General features: G+C 41.4%; 2 protein-coding genes across 4 annotated transcripts in view; one reads left to right on the forward strand and one right to left on the reverse strand.

Annotated features, from left to right (window-relative positions):
• Positions 1 to 9770, forward strand: part of wnt3 (wingless-type MMTV integration site family, member 3) — a 74760-nt gene extending 64990 nt beyond the window's left edge. For both annotated transcript variants that reach the window (XM_085466838.1, XM_085466837.1), the window contains 2 exons: positions 3711 to 3976; positions 8019 to 9770. In XM_085466838.1, the coding sequence (XP_085322964.1) occupies positions 3711 to 3976; positions 8019 to 8498 (746 nt within the window). In that variant the 3' untranslated portion in view covers positions 8499 to 9770. The remainder of the gene's footprint in view (positions 1 to 3710; positions 3977 to 8018) is intronic.
• Positions 9771 to 13081: 3311 nt separating this feature from the next.
• Positions 13082 to 19850, reverse strand: part of LOC146703575 (vesicle-fusing ATPase-like) — a 30328-nt gene continuing 23559 nt past the window's right edge. For both annotated transcript variants that reach the window (XM_085466842.1, XM_085466843.1), the window contains 3 exons: positions 16339 to 16394; positions 16054 to 16126; positions 13082 to 14052 (listed from right to left, as the gene is read on the reverse strand). In XM_085466842.1, coding sequence (XP_085322968.1) covers positions 16096 to 16126; positions 16339 to 16394 — 87 coding nt within the window. In that variant the 3' untranslated portion in view covers positions 13082 to 14052; positions 16054 to 16095. The remainder of the gene's footprint in view (positions 14053 to 16053; positions 16127 to 16338; positions 16395 to 19850) is intronic.

The raw sequence follows: 19850 nt of genomic DNA on the forward strand, positions 1-19850 counted from the left end.
GCGAAGGAATCTGGGCAGAAATGGGCAGTGTGAGCAGTCCAAGCTCCTCAGTCAAATAAAAGGGAGAGGGGAGGCCAAATGAGATTACAGGCAATAGAAAAGGGCCGGGGGGCTCCGCTCAACCCCTACTGTGCATGAAGGCCAGTGCGCGCCTCACACAGTCCAGCTCCCACGGACACCCCATTCACACGCCCTTTTGACTCTGTCATGAAAACAGGCTGAAAGGGGATCTCTCCCAACCTAGCCCGAGTGTGCACAGTGGGATAGGGAAGGATAGGATGGAGGGAAGGAGGTAAGGATGTAAGGATGAAGAGTGTGCCACTTTGGGAGTGATTAATGGAGAAGCTCATGCTAGGGAAGCAAGAGCTACCAACCAGTACCCTGGCCACCTTAAGCTGTGGGTTGGCTGCCGTGGTGCTGTTGGTGGATGCCTGGAGGAAGTGGGGGGTTGAGGTGCTGCAGTGGGTGGTGGTGTATGGGATTTCGGATCAGGGTGTTGGCGGAGGGGTGGCTGGTGGGAGAGGAGGGGGACTTGGGGAGTTTAGGGAATGCCAGCTCCGGGCAGAGCTGGGCTGTGGGGGCGTGAGTCGCTGGACCCTTTGTGTGGATAATACGGTGTGACACAAGGGAAACAAAGGCGGATTGATGGGCCCAGCAGGTAGCAGGAGCAGCGCTAGCCTTGGCTAACAGCCAGAGCTCCAGGGGCCCGGGGCTCACAGGCCCCTGTTTTGGAGGGCCCACTTAGGCTTGCCAGGGCAAGTAGGGATGCCCAACATGAGGACAGTATGTCATCCAGTGTCGTTCATTGGACATTTAGATGAAAACCTCTTTTCATTAGGGATAAACAATAAACATGAAATGTGTAGACAAACAGTTTCTTATTGTTTCAGTTTTACAAAAGATATCAAAAATAATTAACAAACATAGTTTTGATTAACGTTATTTCACTGTCTGTATTTCTCAAGATTTTCTCAAAAGCAGCCAACATAAAAAAAGGGTTTTGGTTTTGGGACACTGACTGCAGTCAAATTGTGGGTGGGGAAAATATGGCTAGCTTCCAGACAAACATTTGTAAACTTTGTCTGTGGCTTGTTAAGTGGTCTCATTGAGTTTTTGGCAGTGGATCCATCAAAGAATTTCTAGCTCTAGTTGCCAGTGTGGTCAGCAAAATAGGAGCTTAATTCTCCAGTCGTGTTCATACAAATTTCAAAACTCAAGTCGTGCAATTCCGTAGATCAGATATTCCAGCTGTTGAAAGCCTGAAGGTCTGTTCTGTATAACTATCATAGAGGGGAAAAAGCTGGGATGCTAGGTAAAATGTAAATAAAAATGTTGCACAATGATTTCTAATTCTATTGATTAATGGTGTTAAAGCAATATGGTTCAGATTTTTTAAGAGAGAAATCTCTTTATTTTGGATCCAAAACTAGAAACATGCTTAAAAAAAAGGTGGGACAAGGACTATAAAATACTATAACGATTCTAATAACCCAGAGGCAACATTGGAAATGTTCCTGATGTTGCCAACTTGTTTGTGCCTGAGTTCATTTAAGATTTATGCAAACTGGAAAACTGTCCCCGTGTTCGGGCCATCAGAAATGTTTTATTCCTTTTGAAAATTATGGGAAAATCATGGCCTCCAGGGTAAAGTGAAGAACATCCAACATTATTAGTACACAGTTCAAAGGTTAGCATCCATAATGATGCAGTGAGGCGTCGGTGCACATAGAATAGGTAGCTTGGAGATCTGTAAGGGCACCATTAATGCTGAATACAGGTGCTTCTGTTCAGCCAACACTTGGGGAACACCCTTTTTAGCACTTTCTGGGGATATTGCAGCATCATAGCTCCACAGTAAGAGAGTCTTGGTGCAGGGAGAAATCATTTGGTGTCATATGAAATGGCAACTGAGCAGAACTGTCTTACCGCATCTTATATCAGTTGCACAGAAGTAGCTGTAAGTAATCTGGGCGCTACCTATAAACAATATATACGCGGTGTTTTTTCCTGAATAGTTTCGCCAGGATTACTGTCTAAGGACAGCGCTAGCAAGAAGAAAAAACAGCCCGTTCGTGTTGGTGGAAAAATGTACCATGTTGACCAATTAAAAAAATGATATGACAACATGACATTTGGTTGTTTAGGAAGAGGGGGAAGTTTTAGGAGTGAGCGAGTTTTGAGATGTGAGAGATTTGTGACGTTTAGCATGTTTGGAGTGTGTAGTTAATGTGTTGTCTTGTGTAGTTAGCGTGTAGTGTTGTGGATAGTTTTGTGTTGTGTGTCAGAACAATGAGGCGACTGCTGTCTCCAGGTAGAAACAGGAGTGATACACCTGCTGCTGTCAGACCTGCAGGTATCAGGCTGTGATGTTCTCCTTTATAGTGGACAGAAATTATTTTTTTGGTGGCACAAATAATTTTTGTGGCATGTTATTGAGCAGAACAGCTGATTGTTCTGTAAATAGTTTGAAATGGTTATTTAAAAAAGGGGTAAGAGGTAAATAGCTGCAAATAACTTTGTTGTTTGCAAAACTTGTGAATATTTTAAAATTGACAATTTATATTTGCATTTAAAGTTATGAAATATGATTCATTAAATATGTTTGTGGTTGTTACAGTAAAAAATGTAACTTTTTCTACTCAGATTTTATGTTTTTTGTCTGATTTTAGATCAATTGTGTTAATACAGTATGCCAAAATGAAAACATAACTGTAAATTCAGACACGTGAGGTTGTGCTGAAAACAATGATACCAAACAAGGCAAAGGAAATCGTTTTTAAAGGTGAAATGTAGAGTTCAAATCAAATAATTAATTACTTTTAGAATCTTGTAACTCAGTTACCTTTTTGAAGCAGTAACTAGTAACTACAATTAATTACTTTTTCAAAGTAACTTGCCCAACACTGCTGGTATCAAACTTTAAAAAATGTCTTTTTATTTAAATGTAGGTTAAGCGCTCTGAAATCATTGGATCTGTTTGTGTTTTCATTTAACAAAGCCCCTCACCTTTTTTTGGAATCGAAGTCACAGGACACCAATAGTGTGTGTTTTTCTATATCTGGTGGAGTGTAATGGGTGAGCCACAGTAAGTGTGCTGTGATTGTGAAACAATGGTGTCTGGTTACATAATAAGCTGTTGTCTTCAAAGACAGCGTAACTCCATCCGTCAGAGTGAAGAAGAAACAGCCTGACACACTGCTAGGTTTCACCAGAAGGCCTTAGGCTGTAAACAGGAATGGGTGGGGGGTAACAACATTCCTGAAACACTATCCAGATGCAAAGCAGCACACCTCAGGGATGACAGGGGGTCACTTAGATCCCACTGAGCGTTAGACTACAATAGGCTGATGTCACTGCAGGGACTCTGCTGTTAGGTTCCTTGGTGGTTCTTCCACGTCACTGATGATGATCAGAACTGTGTAAACATAGTTAAACATTGTTTATATTATATTGTATATAGGAGATGTTAAGGAGTTCTTCTATAGGCTTCTTGCTTTATTACAGTGGCAAATACCTGTCCATTAATGTGCCTTCTCAAAGATGAAATGTTGTGTTAAAAGGTTAGCGCCTGAAGGTATCCCTTTCAATACATCTGTCTGGATGTTGGCAGTAGTAAAGATCACCTTGTCTACGTTTACCATAAGATTGACACACTTCCTTTCCTTCTCCTTTTCTCTGTCTTTCTGTCTGTCTTCGTCCGTCTCTTTCAGCAACCAGAGAGTCAGCATTCGTCCATGCTATAGCTTCAGCGGGCGTTGCATTTGCAGTGACACGCTCATGTGCCGAGGGCACGTCGACCATGTGTGGGTGCGACTCCCACCACAAGGGCCCTCCAGGGGAGGGCTGGAAGTGGGGTGGCTGCAGCGAGGATGCAGAGTTTGGGGTGCTGGTGTCCAGGGAGTTTGCGGACGCCAGAGAAAACCGTCCAGACGCTCGCTCAGCAATGAATCGGCACAACAACGAGGCGGGACGCACGGTAAACACATTTACTATTAGGAACCTGCAGAGCTGCACTGTTATTTTTCTACTTTTCACATGGAAAATAACATTAACCAGCCAAAAATATGTGGGTACTACAATATAATATCCATATGAAAACCTTTAAAACCACAGATATTAACCTGCTACTGTAAGAGCTCCCACTCATCTCAGAAGAGTTTGCCCCAGTTTTTAGAACCTGGCTTTCACCCAGTCACAACAACAAAGTAAGGTTCAACACTGACACTGCGGGAAAAGTTCAAAGTCGTTGCACAACTTAAACCCAAAGATCACTTGGAAATAAGAGTTAGAGAGCATAAAAAACAAAGATAGAACAGGTAATCAAAGTCAATGTTTCTTTTTTAAACTTTCAGTTCAATTAAGTTTATTTGTATCGTATAAAATCACAACAATATTTGCCTCAAGGTGCTTTAGATTGTAAGGTAAAGACCCTATGATAACATCGAGAAAAACCAAATATTCAGACGGCACCTCTATGAGCAAACACTTGGTAACAGTGGGAAGGAAAAACTCCCTTTATACAGGAAGAAACCTCAGACTCAAGAAAAAATGACAAAATATCTCAAAAATAATGATTATTTATTATCTGAATATTTAGCTCAGTTTTAGTATTAGCTTACATGTTTTATGTGTTTTCAGACTAAATGTACTTGTCAGATGAAGCACTCTGATAAGCCATGTTAGTTAGTTACAATTATTGGTCAACGTTTAACCACGGTGATGTAAAAACAATGGACAAAAAGCTGAGTGAAACTATTACTATTTTGGATTACTGATTGCTCATGTGACAGGCATGATATAGGTACTTGACTTGTCCTCACAATCCCAAGTTTCCATCTGAAAACGAGCACTTGACTTTGAATTAGAGATGGACCGATCCGATATTACGTATCGGTATCGGTCTGATACTGACCTAAATTACTGGATCGGATATCGGAGAAAAATAAAAAATGTAATCCGATCCATTAAATATCACGAAAGCACCTCACAAAACTTGCAACACGCCGTAACTCGCCTCAGAACGACGTTAGCACGTCGGAGCAGTATGCATCACGTGATAGAGCAGCTGTGGCATGCGGGACCTGTCGGTGGTCTGGATAGCATTTGGAGCTTCGCTAGCAACCTGGCATTTCATCTCCGACAAAGTTATCCCCGAGAGAAGTAAAGCAAGTGTGTAAGTCCATCTCTGAATGTTTGTAAAGCATTCCCACGTTAAGCTTAACAAGCGACTGCCTCTCGCTCTCCGGCTGCTACTTCAATCATGAAACTGCTTAACGATCAGCTGATCGGCTTTTCTGTCGCGAGTCCGTCTCTCTTGTTTGTTTTTGGTCCACTTTGCACCAGAAAGAGGAAACCAGCGGCTGAACAACAGAAGCACGTTTAAGCTTGATAAGCTGTTGTTAGAATTTATTTAATATTACTTTCTACACCAGGATCTTTTTCTACGTAGCTGACGGCTGGTAACTGTGCAGGGGCGGATCTAGCAAAGTTTAGCCAGGGGGGCCGATAGGGCATTAACTGGGAAAAGGGGGCACAAAGACATACTTTTCTTTCTTATTCTCATTTAAAATGTCTAGCTTTTAATAAATAATTATCTGACACCCAAAGTTTTAATTTGATGTAAAATGAATAGAAGTCAATTACTGTATATAGTGACTATTAAGTCTAATATATACCCTAGTAAGCTATAGTACTTTTTCTTTTGGGAAGGTACCATCTGTGCAGTCTGCAATTTTGTTGAAGAAAGATGTTGAATCTATTTAATATTTCTTGAAAAATAATTGATTTCTGTGCATTTTTTTTCACACTGCATCAAATTAAGGTTGATTACGTCGATTAAGCATCATGAGGTGGAGCGTGAGGGGTGGTTCCTTATTTTTTATTTATTTATTTTTGTTGTTGCTGGGAGTTGGAACCCTATTAGTTAGGTTGCTTAATATTTACGCTAAGTACTCTTTAAAATACCAGAATAGGGAGGATGGTGTAGGTTTAAGTTTATTAGATTGATCAGTATTGCTGAACTATGAAATATTTTTTTTGTATACAGGTATAACAGAATAGCTTTAGTGTAGTTGTTGTTTTAAACTTGAGTATGAACTTGCAGACTTGCAAAATGCAGCAAGATATTTTAAAAAACAGTTTTGTTGATTAAAAAAACACTATATCGGATTCATATCGGTATCGGCAGATATCCAAATTTATGATATCGGTATCGGTATCGGACATAAAAAAGTGGTATCGTGCCATCTCTACTTTGAATGACTGGTTAATTACTGATCTAAGCAACATTCATCTACCCGCCATGCCCCCACACCTTGCCTTTCATGCCTTGCATCCCAATGAGAAATTCCCCGACAGTCAAATAACCCAAGTGAGCTGAGGGGGAAAAAAAAGAAGCAAATCAGCTCAGTCTTAAAACATCACTGGCTGCTGTCACTGCTGGGAGAAAACAGGCTGCTCGCTGAGAGGCAAAACAGGGGGACCACACGGCAACAAGACAGCCCTTTGATGCGCACAGCAGCAGTCAGAGCGACCACAGGAGCTCACTGAACAGAGGTAATGTCAGAGGAGTCACCCGTCCTCTCCACCTGGCCCTCTCACGCTTCGTTATTTAGCCCCGAGGGCCTTGGATTTGATGTTGGCATGACAAGCTCACGGTGTGATGTCACTGGTCCACTTTTCTCCCCTCTACTCACCCAGAGGTGCCACAGCCACCTGCCTTCCGCCCCAGCTGGGGGATTTCTGCAGCTAAATATAGCTGTTGAGCTAAAGCACAACACAATGAAAAACCGAAAACATAAAAACACGCCCCACGGGAGCATACTCACAACGTGAGCCAATAACTTCAGAGAGAATTAGCAGCGGCGCAGAGCCTCCATACTCCACAGCTGCATGACACTTCAATAAAGTGCAGCCACTGGCATATTGTTTTTCTTGGCCTGCTTTGCAAGGCTTTAGTGGTTTTGTTAGTCTGCATTACCGAATTCACTCTAAATCTCTGAGCATAAAGCTTTACCAGATCTTGTTCCGTTGTGGCAGCTTCCAAAACAGTTATCAAACTAAGACCAGCACATTTTACACTTCAGAGCAATGCGTTGCACAAAGAGAAAAAAAAATCATAACTTGTTTCTACCCAGAGGACAACAGCTGTAGTTAAAATCTCACCAACCTCACAGCTCCAACGTTCTGTCAAAAGAAGCGTACTTAAAGATTTATTGGCTAGGTGAGAATTTATTTTAATTTTTTGGAGCATACCGAACATATACAGACAAAAAGTGATCTGTGTGTTTAAGAAGCGCACTATCCTTTCATGCAGTGACTCAGGATTGTCAGTGAAATCTGTTCTGAATCCAGCTGGATGAGGCAGATTTTCTTTTCTGGGCAAGAGTCATGACGCTCAAGAGATGATGCTTTAGTGAGGAAAAGTGTTATTAGAAAAGCTTAAAAATCTTGGATGCATGCTGAGATGCCAAATATGTGGTTTTCACTTTATTTCAGTCACTATAGTCAAAAGAAGGTTGTCATTTCCATCTGCAGCAATTCATATTTGGACTTATGGTTCATTTCTGGGACTCCCAGCGCCTCCATGTGCAGCCAAGACAAAGAAAGTAGTGAGAAGACCTATTAAAAGGACAGAAGAGACACTGACAGCAGATATTACACAGATTATCAGAGAAATGGTATGAAAAGGAAGCACTGAGGTAGAGGAGGGTTACAAAGTGGCTTGCAGATGCACAATAGGTGGGCAAGTGTGAGTACAGCCTCGTGTTGCAATTAGGTGGCCTACCTAAACTAATATTAACCCTTTCAAGCCTGGGAAATAATCGCCAGGACATTTAAATGTGTTTCTTGAACTGTCGGACACATTTTTAAATAACGAATTAAATATAAATTTAAATATATGCGTTTTAATTTGTATAATATTTGCCACATCTAGCATTTTTTTGCAACATTTGAAAAAGGGAGAAAACATTTTCCCACGCACAGACTTTTATTCTGGGGTCTTTTCTCGTTCTCAGACTATCCTGGATCACATGCACCTGCGCTGCAAATGTCACGGCCTTTCTGGAAGCTGCGAGGTGAAGACGTGCTGGTGGGCGCAGCCGGACTTCCGCATGCTGGGCGACTACCTGAAGGACAAGTACGACAGCGCCTCAGAGATGGTGGTGGAGAAGCACCGCGAGTCTCGTGGCTGGGTGGAGACCCTGCGAGTCAAGTACGCCTTCTTCAAGCACCCCACTGAGCGCGACCTGGTGTACTACGAGGGCTCGCCCAATTTCTGCGAGCCCAACCCAGAGACGGGCTCCTTTGGGACACGCGATCGTGTCTGCAACGTGTCGTCGCACGGCATTGAGGGCTGCGACCTGCTGTGCTGCGGACGCGGCCACAACACCCGGACTGAGAAACGCAAAGAGAAGTGTCACTGCATCTTTCACTGGTGCTGCTACGTCAGCTGTCAGGAGTGTGTGCGCGTCTACGACGTACACACGTGTAAGTGAGACAGACAAGCTGACTGCTGGACCTTCAACTCCCCACCTCCTGCATGACTTCCTTGATTCCCCCACCACACACACACACACAAGCGCAGTCAAAAACATATTCATCCACACACATTCAAGCCCTAATGGGTAATGGCACATCAGTAATGGATACTTCTGTACCATTTTTTGTACAAACCATGCACAAGAATCTATCTTCCAAACCACTACCCCCATAACTACATAATATCTGAGCAGAATGTGTCCCGTGTTGACCTGATGGATAACTTGGTCCACTCTCACGGGAAGAAGCTAGAGTTGCCACTCTCCCCTCGTTCGTCCTCACCCTGCAGCATTGGGCCATGACTACCCCTCCCTTCCCCTTTGTCTTTATTTATTTCCCACCCTTCATGCCAACACAGCGTTTTCGGCATGTACAGTAACACTTTTACATGTGAGATTAATGCAGTAAAAAAAAAACAAAAAAACAAAAACAGTGACTCTCCTTGCTTTTGAGTAAAAAGCATCTTCTAACTAACACCTCACTTCTCCAGCCAGTCTGGTTGGTTTACCTTTTTGTTGTTGTTGTTGTTGCTGTTTTTTAACTTAACCAACCTCTCTACCCAATCACTTACTCTTAAGTAATACTGAACACGTCAGCAGCCCCAGGAAACCATCACTTTGTAACTACTGAACTGAACTGAACTGAGGCACTGGAAGTGCCGCAGTCCTGTCCTTTCTAAACTACTGAGCTGATCCCTTCCTTCCCTGCAGACTGACTACTGCGACAGTCAACTAGAAGACATGTGCTTCAGTCTGATTTTTTAATAAACCCACATTTCTGAAATATTACCACTGAGCTGGGGTTTGAGGTATGCAGGAGGAGGCATGCTCGTTCTGCTAACTAACAACCCGTGCATATGTATTTATGTGCACTATTCATAACTCCAGGTGGTAAACATTTGAGCATTGTTTATGTGAGCAAATTCTTCTTGGTTGCAAGCTAGCAGTTCTTATGAATGACGGCGCTGTTACCACATTCACCCTGTAAATCACTCATGGTTTCTACAAATGTCATGCAACTTCACCATTCAAACTTACGGAGTCTGGGGGTAAAAACTAACCACAGAAAAGTTCTGATTATATGTGTGAAGGTCACCTATTATGGCTGTGTCGTTATGAATTTGTGCATCAAACTTGAGTCCAGCTTATGTCCAATATTAACTCTGGTGTTTTGTTTTGTTTTGTTTTATTTTATATCACTTTCGGTGCAGAAAAACATTTGTCTCAACAAAAATCTTTTACTTCTGGGAACAAAAGGGAAAGAAAACAAGGGGATATGTGACGACACGTGGAGACAACATGGGCCGAGAAAGATCTGATTGGCTGTCACATCCTTCCATCTGTGTTTTCAGTCAGCTGGACAGTTGAGGTTTTTACGGTTGATTTATGAACTCGTATTCTTGTCAGTACACCCCGAAACACTCCTGCCGTCATGTTTTGATTTTTAGAATATTGGGAAAAACAAATTACTGCCATTTAATCAAAAGAATGCTTTTCATAGACTTCAGTGTCAGCACATTGTAACTTGCAACAAAAGAAACCGGTTTAAAGACCACTAACAAAAATTGCTATGATTTGTGGGTGGATTGTAAAGACTGCCAATTCACGAAGTTTAAAAAAACATCTGATTCTGAGAACATGAAGCGTAGAACGGATGATTTATAAGGGATGCGTATGTGCGTGTGCATGACAAGCTACTACAGAAGAGCATGGATGGACCGACGGACAGCGAGCTGGCTCTTCACAATGGTGGAGCAAAGCAAGAGAGGTTTCACACAACATGTTCTGACAGTCCCACCTGCTTCCTATTAATTATATTCAAGAACAAACACACAAGTTACCCAGTAGTGTGTAGGCTGTCCTCTCTTTGGGACATAGCTTAGTGTTCACGTCATCTTCTACACAGCCCTCCCTACCTGGGCCTACCTTTCTGTGTTCAGTCCCCCCACCCTACCGAGACCCCCAAAGGCCCCTCATCTTTCCCCGCTATATCCAAAGTTTTGTACAAATGTTTTAAAGTTGAATAATTCCCTTTTTATTTTATAATCGTAAATGTTATGTTTTTATAAATATTATTTATTATACAATGTATATATCTGTATGACTGAACTAAGATTATATATTTGAAGAAGAAAACCTGTGTCATGTTTCTTTATGCTTGCAAAGGTACACTCAAACACACGCCTCACTTTTCTACATGAAGTTGAAATGCAGGCTGAAACAAAGGTCTGTTAGATACTCCGTCCTTTGATACAGCATTCACTTACTTAATTTGATTCCACTTAAAGGAGAATTTTAATTATACTTTATTATTATTACGGTACTGTAGAAAAGTCCTGTGAAAAAACAAACTCCTATCGAGTTTTTTTGTGTGACTGTATATAAAAGATGGGCTTCTCCACATGAAAGTCGCCCATTGGTTTATGAAGTTAGAGGGTTTTGGCTGTTGGTCATCTTGGTTGCTTTTGAAGAGGCCATATTTGGATGAGAGCAGAGAGTTATTATTAATGTGCTCCTTCACACTCTGCCTCTAAAAGACGACATTTGACCACCTCCCTTTATCTTTAATGACACCTCAGTATATATCAATAAAGATGCAGTTTGATGACCATTAAAACTAATTTCTGAGTTTTTGTAAGGATAGCTGCACAGGCAGGGACCAGCTAACTGCTGATATTCACCGAGTCAACTTTTTCTATAAGCAGGCCTAAAATACAACAGAGATCAGTCAGTTCAGAAAAGAGCTTTAAGTTATTCCTAGTAGGTGGTTGGTTATGGTTATGAGCTAAACAGTCAAATTTCCAAAGTCGGGAAGTCATTTGTTGGGTACTTTTGCATTGTAGTCTGAAAACAACATGTTTGTGACATGTTGCATCTTATTGTTTAATTTTTAAATGATACCAGATTACTTCTAATTATTAACTTTACCTGATCTGTGTCACTCCATATTGCGGAGCAAGTAGGAGCTACAGCCTAATGCTAAACGACAAATCCAATGCAATCTCCCTCATAAAGACAAGAGGCTAAACTTTTTTCATGATTAACCAAATATTTCTTTTCCAACTTGAGTAGACGTGTATGTGACTTTTTCCAGCTGCACAATCACATCGCATTGGTTGCACATTTGGTTATTAGCTAGCAAAACATAGATGTAGCCGTTATGATGCCATCAAGTGGTTATAAACACGGAAGGAAAGTCTTTATGGAGGTCAAGTTAGAAAGTAATTGTTCCAAAGATTTTTATAGGACTGCAAATCCTCTTGTAACTACAAGTATCGCCATCATGTGGCCATAAAAAGAATGCAGGTTTAAAGCACAGCTTTGTCCATCTTTTATAGTCTTTGGTCCAGATACTAGCTAATAAATGCTAAAGAACAAACATAGAAAAAAACTAAAATTCAAACAAAGTACACAGACCACTGGTTTAATTTTGTTCTCTGTTGGATCTATATACAATATTGTCTACTCGACTGGCTAGTGCTGTTGCTAGGATTTATATGTGGTATCCCTGCATTGCTCTGCAATTTCACATCCAAAGCTTTGGGTTGCGGTGGAATTTCTATCGTCAGGTCGATCTGCTCTCTTCAAGTAGGTTTGAAAAAACTATGGTAGAAGAAGCAACTAGAAATGTGTAGTAGGAAACAATAATACTGAAGGAGCGAATCACAGTCATTGCAGGCTGTGCTGACGTGACATGTAGTTACTCATATAGGGAAGTTATGGTGTAGGATTTCAGAAGGATTGGCAGTTACATCATACTCTTTGCTCAACATACAGATTTAATCCAGAAGGATAAATCCCACTTTAGCTGCTCTACATTTGAGCATGTTAACAAGAGTGCATGGGAAGTAACTCACTTTAAGAGGCAGCCTCTAGTGGTCATTCAGTGAACTGCAGACACTTCCATGCACGTGTCATTTTTTCAGCTCCAGAGATATCTGAGAAACACATGCATGAGCCGTTCTGTGGAAGTAGGTAGGTTATTCTGATTCAAACCCACATACTGCATGAAATGTATATGAATCTAAAGCTGAAAAGAGTCTCAAAGGATTCTTAAAAACTACTGCTGTTGATCCAGTTAGAACGAGCAAATGAACTATCATTCGTGGCTCAAGAGTTGGGAGTTCGCCTTGTAATCGGAAGGTTGCCGGTTCGAGCCCCGGCTTGGACAGTCTTGGTCGTTGTGTCCTTGGGCAAGACACTTCACCCGTTGCCTACTGGTGGTGGTCAGAGGGCCCGGTGGCGCCAGTGTCCGGCAGCCTCGCCTCTGTCAGTGCGCCCCAGGGTGGCTGTGGCTACAATGTAGCTTGCCATCACCAGTGTGTGAATGTGTGTGTGAATGGGTGGATGACTGGATATGTAAAGCGCTTTGGGGTCCTTAGGGACTAGTAAAGCGCTATATAAATACAGGCCATTTACCATGGCACCTGCCTAATCCAGTGATCTCCCGGAGTTCTTGATAATACACTGGCTACTACTTAGGATGAGGTGATCTCTTTATAAAGAAAAACATGTATGTGCATGAATTCAGCTTCCCATAATTCACAAGTTTTAGCTCAAATTTAATCTCACTTGCAGAAAATACAAAAAAGGAAAAAAAAATGATACAGCGACATCATTTTGATTTTCTACTAATATCTCAAGCAACATTTTGCTACTTTTTACTACAATCCTGGAGAACTGCATCAAGAAACGTGCACACATGCAGCAGTAGCTCCTCCATAAATGGCTGAGTGTTTTCTTGCCAGGCTCTACAATCATTGCTCAACCCAGAAGCTGTGGAGGTTAACCTCAAATGTGTGAATGGGTTCATCTCTTCTCAAATATTTCATAATCAGGAGGTAATTACACTAAGTGATAGTTATGACATTCTTATGATTTCAACAGCCATGAGAACATTTAATAGTTAACTTTTTTTATTTTTCTTGGGAGCAGGAACTTTTTACATGCTACTGTAGAAAACAGTGTCTGAACTAAACAGCAACTGAAAACCTACATTATAATAATGGAACACACAGCACAAGTTCCTTTGTAACGTCCCTTTAAAAACAACATTAACTACAGATACTACAATTTTTTTGTTAGTAATATTATTTTATTCATACGATAAAAAGATCAGAGGCAAGGAAATGTGCAACATAAGAAAAGAAGTCATGGAATGATCTCTTCCTACAAATAAAGTCTATATAAACAAACATTATCATAATTAGTGTTTGTGCACATGTACTTTGCCCCGACTCTTTTTGTATACATATATATAAAATCCCAATGGAGTGCTAGAGGCATCACAAAGAGATTGCAGCACAAGCAGACACCCAGATACAACAAGCACTGCGCATATCTCTTATTTTATATTATCACATAATGCTGCAGAGGAGGAGACTGCCTGCTTGGTGTCTGCAGCTCAGAGAAGCACGCAGAGCTTCAGGGATGAGAAGGATGTAGAGAGATGGGATCTATATCTCGTTTGCTTCCTCCTGCCATCCTTTATCAGTCTTCTGATCCTCTGCAACTGAGTGAAGAGAGAGAAATAAAAGTGAGATGAGGCAGGCGGGCAAAGGAGGCATGCTGCCACAGGAGAGCGCCTGTCTAGTCGACCTATTTTTAGGCACGCTGTGCACCAGCTATACCATAAGCCTCTGATGCCAAGATGAGAAGCAAAGCTCCCGCTACTTGTTGAAAGACTTGTTGTTTATCACCGTGGGCACCGTCCTCCCGCGGTTCATTTCAGAAGGCAAGATTAGCAACTTAGACACATAACTTTCTTAAACTTTGCCCTGCGTTTTTGTAATGATTCGGATAAAGACATGGAATGATAATAACTTTGTATTCATTCACCTAGAGAGCTTTTATGATGCCAACATTCTGAGCAAAATCATTGTCAGAACTGAACAACACCCAATGCACGTCACAGTTTTACAAGCATGCATAGTCAAGGTAAAAAGAAAGCACGCCCTCTTTAAATTCTAAGGTTTTATGTCTCAGGACATAATAACGATAATCTGGTCCTTAACAGGTCTTAAAATGCTGGAGATTTAGAGCAAAACATGACATATAACAGCATGTCATTTTTTTTTATTAAGTCAAAACACAGAAGCAGCATGCAGAGTAAATACAACCTCACTAATTCCAAGTTTCAGGACCTTAATAAAAGCAGACGTTTTGGCAGTTTGCTGGTCTGGAGCATTCAGGTGTGTTAATGCCACAAAGGAAACATCAGCAATGAGCTTAAAGAAGCAATTGTTGCTCCCCATCAATCTGGGAAGGGTTTAATTTTTAAACAATTTCAGAAAGAAGTAGAAAGCATTCAAGATAGGTGCCAGTGTTCCCAGGAGTGGATCCAAGAGCTCCTTCTCATGCTCTACAGGCCTCAGTTAGCATATTAAATATTGAAGCTCATGACAGTAAAATTCTAAAAAGACTGAACAAGTATGGCTCGTTTGGAAGCATTGCCAGGAGACATGTCTGTTCTCTCCACATAAAGAACATGGCAGCACAGCTACACGCGTGGCGACACCGCCGTGATGGCATGTTTTACAGCCACGAGACCTGGGCCCTTGTAGTCATGAACTCCAATGCATACCAAAGTATTCTAGGTCAGCGATCCCCAACCGTTTTTGTGCCACGGACCGGTTTATGTCCGACAATATTTTCACAGACCGGCCTTTAAGGTCTCGCTGATAAATACAACAAATAAAACCAGTACCAGTACCAAAAAAAGGAAGATTTATTCATAACACACGGAAAAAGACCCAGGGAAACTTAGATAACGATAAAAACGATTAAAAAATAACGATAAAACCCCTGAAAACCATCAATTTCACACCCGAGTCTCAACTCTCAGGGCTCGGTGCCAAACGACTCACGGACCAGCCCGGGGGTTGTTGTTACTCACTGTTCTAGAGTAACATGTGAGGCCATCTACCCAACAGCTGAAGCTCGGCCAAGACTGGATCGTTCGAAAGAATCAAGGTGTTGCAGTCCAGGCCTCAAAAAGTTCAGAAAGCAGTGCATAAAAAATGATCGCAAACCTCAATGAACTAAAGTGACTTTGTAAAGGGAGTCAAAATTCCTCCACAATAATATGAAGGACTGATAAAGTTATATAGAAAATGGTTACTTCAAGCTGTTCCTGCTAAAGGTGTCTCCTCAAACACCCGAATCATTCACTTTGTTGGGTTTTTTACAGTAGTGTTTGGTGCCCTGTGGAAGTGTTTTTATTGTGACAATTGTTTCGTGTGATGCTTCCGATTCCACGCACGCACAGATTAGCTGTAAAACTACTTAGTCAAAGGTAAGTTTGGTAATTCAGTTTTGAGTCAGCGCATTTTAACGACATCCTCCGTTATTCTGTGGTTACATCTGCTTGACTGGACTCGCATAACGTTATTTCGAAACTTTGACTGTGACTCTTCAAAGAGTGGAATCACAGACTTTCACATCAGCTCTCCTCAACCCTCGACAGGATATGATGAGTTAAAAAATTTAACGTTTCAGCTTAAAGCGGCCTCACCGTTGAAGGATGCCTCTATTTCACCGCGTGGCTCCACTGAGTCTAGATTGCCACAAACTTATCAGAAACCAGTCTGTAGAGGGAGAAAAAGGACAAAATGTGTATTATAAATCACACTTGGTACGATGATTAAAATGTAAACACTTTGTGCTTCTGACTAACTTTTTCCTTTCTGCTACATTTGTAACTGACAGCTGGTGAAAGTGACAGACGTGTGTGCGGTGTGAGTGTTCAATGTCAATCCTGCTCTGGTGATGTGGTTAGAAACAGGAAAGGAATACTTACGCTCCTTCTTCCTGCAGCAGACTCACGAACTTCCTAACTCTGTAGTCAGGATCCATCTGAAAAGACAGATATGCATGCTTAGTGCTAACAGTCATACGATAAAATAACTATATATTTTATTAGCAGGTTCTTTGTGAACATGCACGGGTTTCTTCAGGTGTTAAACATCACAGCGGCATGCTATCAACGGCGGCGGGTCCTGGAGTTCATGTTTCAGTTTGGATTGAAGAGAAGGGGAGGGAAAAGGAAGCAAAATTAATGGGAACCTATGCAATAACTTACAGTATGTCTGGAATCGCCTGTAGCAACCAGAGTTAAGACATGAGAGCAGTCGGAAACGTTGGAATGAGAGGAAAAAAGATAAAGACCGCAAATGTGTACGTGAGTGCGGCTGTTTGCAGCATGTCCCGGCAAACACAGGTTCATACTTCTTCAAGCTCAGAATGGGGTGTGTGTGTGAGGGGGGGGGCACTGAGCATAGCATTGGAGCATACCACAGCAATTACACAGCCCCAACAAACAGGCTGCACACATAGGCAACATAACAGAGACACAGTCGGGAGAAGAAAGGAGCTAATGGTGTGATTTGGGTTTGTCTGATGCTGCTGGTGGGATGTCCGTCATCGGTTTGGTAAACAAATATTACTTGAAATATGAGGTTTTGAGATGGACGAAGAAAATTCATCGTGGCTTTGAGCAGCAGACATCGATTAGCTGGAGTGAAACATTTCAAGTTTTAAAACTTTACTTCAGGAGTTTAGAAATATCTGAGAAATTTGTAAGAAACAAGGGAAAAAATGAGAGAAGCAAAGAACGAGATGATCACTGGAACGTAGATTTCCTGTTGTGACGTACGACAGCGACTTAATTAAATCCTGCTTGGTTCTGTGATCTCCTCACAGGAGTAAAGATTTAGGACACACAAATCATCATTTTGGCAAATCGAGTAACAGGATATTTAGTTCCTGTTTCTAATTGTTCTACCTGTTACATTTTATTTTTCCTTCTCGGTTTTGTTTTCACAAAATAAAATCACCACAGCTGGACATGATGTCACAGGTTACTACAGTGACTAATTCGATACTGTTTGTCTATTTCAGTGGAGGTAAACAGTTAAAGGATGACATCTTTTAATTTTAAACAAACGTATTACTATTACTTATTTGGAACAAATTCATTTAAAAAACTAACCGGGACTAATTTTATTCATTTTGAGCTGCATATTTATAGAAAAGGGCTCAAGCAGTTTTGCATAACTCAAAACTACTGAGCTGCCGTGCAGCGGTTTATCCTCTGTCACCCTTTCATTTAAGCATCCTCATTTTTTCCTGATTGGCTGCCTTTTGTAAACAAAAGGCTTAAAAGGCAGGTGGGTGGGGCTTCTATGCTCACAAATAAAGCTCATACAAGGCAAAGAGCAGGAAAATGGAACCGCTGAAAACCGCACATTTAGAGCAGTTTAAAGCTTTTGGCTCACAGGGATTACTTGTACTCACTCTTACTGCTGTAAAATCATATATTTTGTCTGTAATGGGGAAAAAACCCCCAAAACAAAAGTCCTCTTTAAAGCCTCCACCAGTCCAAGTACCGATCAGTAAACGATTTATGATCAATCAGGTTGATTATGCTTTGTGTCCTGACAGGATCAATGTCCCTACAGGCTTTCCAAGTAAATCATTTAGGGGAACAGGGCAGAAAAGAACTACACCGCTTGCTACTGTACAGAAAAATGCACAAAAACAAAACTTGGAGGCCAAGCCACAAATCCCTTTAGGCAAAGTAAGGAAGGTGAGAAGACTCTGTACCCACTGCATCCCTCTACATAACGGGTGGGTTGAAAGGAGACCAAAAATCTGCTATGACTTGGTGGTCTATGTTTTCATTTTTGTACATGTCTCCTTGATTTATTTATTTTTTTAAACCTACCCCTCACATTTGCCCCCTTCAGTGGCTGATCTTTGCTTAAATCGTAGGTAAAACCAGACCACGAATAGCCTAAGACTTTTCTGATGAGTATCTTATTAGCAACACGTGAATATAACTTGGAAAGCTGTGCAGAGCACGGTTTCACAACTATGAATGTATTGGAGAGAATGGTTTGTGAACTAGAAATGTACTGGATCCCTCTCCTCAACAAATCATCAGCAAAGCCACACAGTTTTTCACTACAGCTAATAGATGACAGTTTTTTGTGCCTGACAGACGGATCCTGTTGACTGTCGAGAATGCCGGCCAGATGTCGAAGAAGAGGAGGGACGGCCTGCTCAAGCTCAGACCACACTGACAGAAAAAAATAATAATAACGCAAAGCCTGTGCCAGTATGAAATCTGTGTTTTGAATAAAATGGGAGGTGATGAGTGAGTTATTGAAAAGACTGTTTTCTTGTGCTTCACAAGTTTCGTACCGCCAAAATAACTTGACCTTTCTGTTGTCTAACACAACTAGTACACATGGAGCTGCAACAGCATAAGAAATGTCCAAAAATAGTCAAAAAAGAAACATAAGTTCACATTTTAAATAGATTTTTAGACAAACAACATAATAGTTGCTTATACAAGACATTTAATACAAGGTATGACATCCAAGCAGTCCAGATGTGTTGTTTGAGGAACTGTTTTCCATTCCTTGATGAGCATAGTCTGCAGCTATGCTCAACTAGGAGTGGAGCCTGCAACACGCTGGGTCGATGCACATCGTGTTCCAGGGTTTTGATATCCAGAAAAGCCTGCGCTACTCTGGCAGTGCAGGGTTTGGCATTGTCCTGCTGAAACAGCTGCAGGGAAGGGTGCTGTCACAAGAATGGCACAAGTACGGGTTGGAGCACTTCATCTTGTTACCTCTGTCCGATCCGATTTCCACCAAGAACAATCACATCTGAGGCGGCGCTCTCATGCAAAGCTGCAGGAGAGGCTCAGATACATATGGCAACGTGCAGAATGCCACAGCCCAGCCTCGGTCAACATCACCCCGTCAATCGCGGTACTCATAACAACGTTGTGCACACACCATTTGGTTTCGTGTTTTTTCTCTTGGGTTGAGGATACATGAGTTAATTTGTGTTCGGTACTGAACTGAAAACTAGTCATGTTTGGGTTTGTCTATGAGATATATGAGATCGCTGATATATTTCTGTTAGATCTGCTCCTTCTGCACATTTTGAGCACTTATTATCATTGCTATGCAGATGACACTCAGTTGTATCTCTCTTTTAAACCACAAGACATTTGTAAGTTACAGATTTCTCAGAGGTGCTTAGACTATGTTAAAAGTTGGAGGCTAACTATTTTCTGATGTGCCCCTGACAGATTTGTGCCTGAGGTAATGGAAAGTCCCCTTGCCACATTTCCTAAATCTTCTATCAGCAACCTTTGGATAATTTTTGACTCAGCTTTCACTTTGGACGGTCATGTTAAATCTCGCTTTCGCTTTTATCGCTTAAGAAATATTGCCAGTTTCCACTGTGTCATGATGGAAAATGTGATTAATGCATTTATTTCATCACTTCTGGATA

This window comes from Copadichromis virginalis, linkage group LG8 (assembly GCF_057382275.1).
Source record: "Copadichromis virginalis isolate Kocher_CV1m ecotype Utaka linkage group LG8, C_Virginalis_male_GT1.1, whole genome shotgun sequence".
NCBI lineage: Eukaryota > Metazoa > Chordata > Actinopteri > Cichliformes > Cichlidae > Copadichromis > Copadichromis virginalis.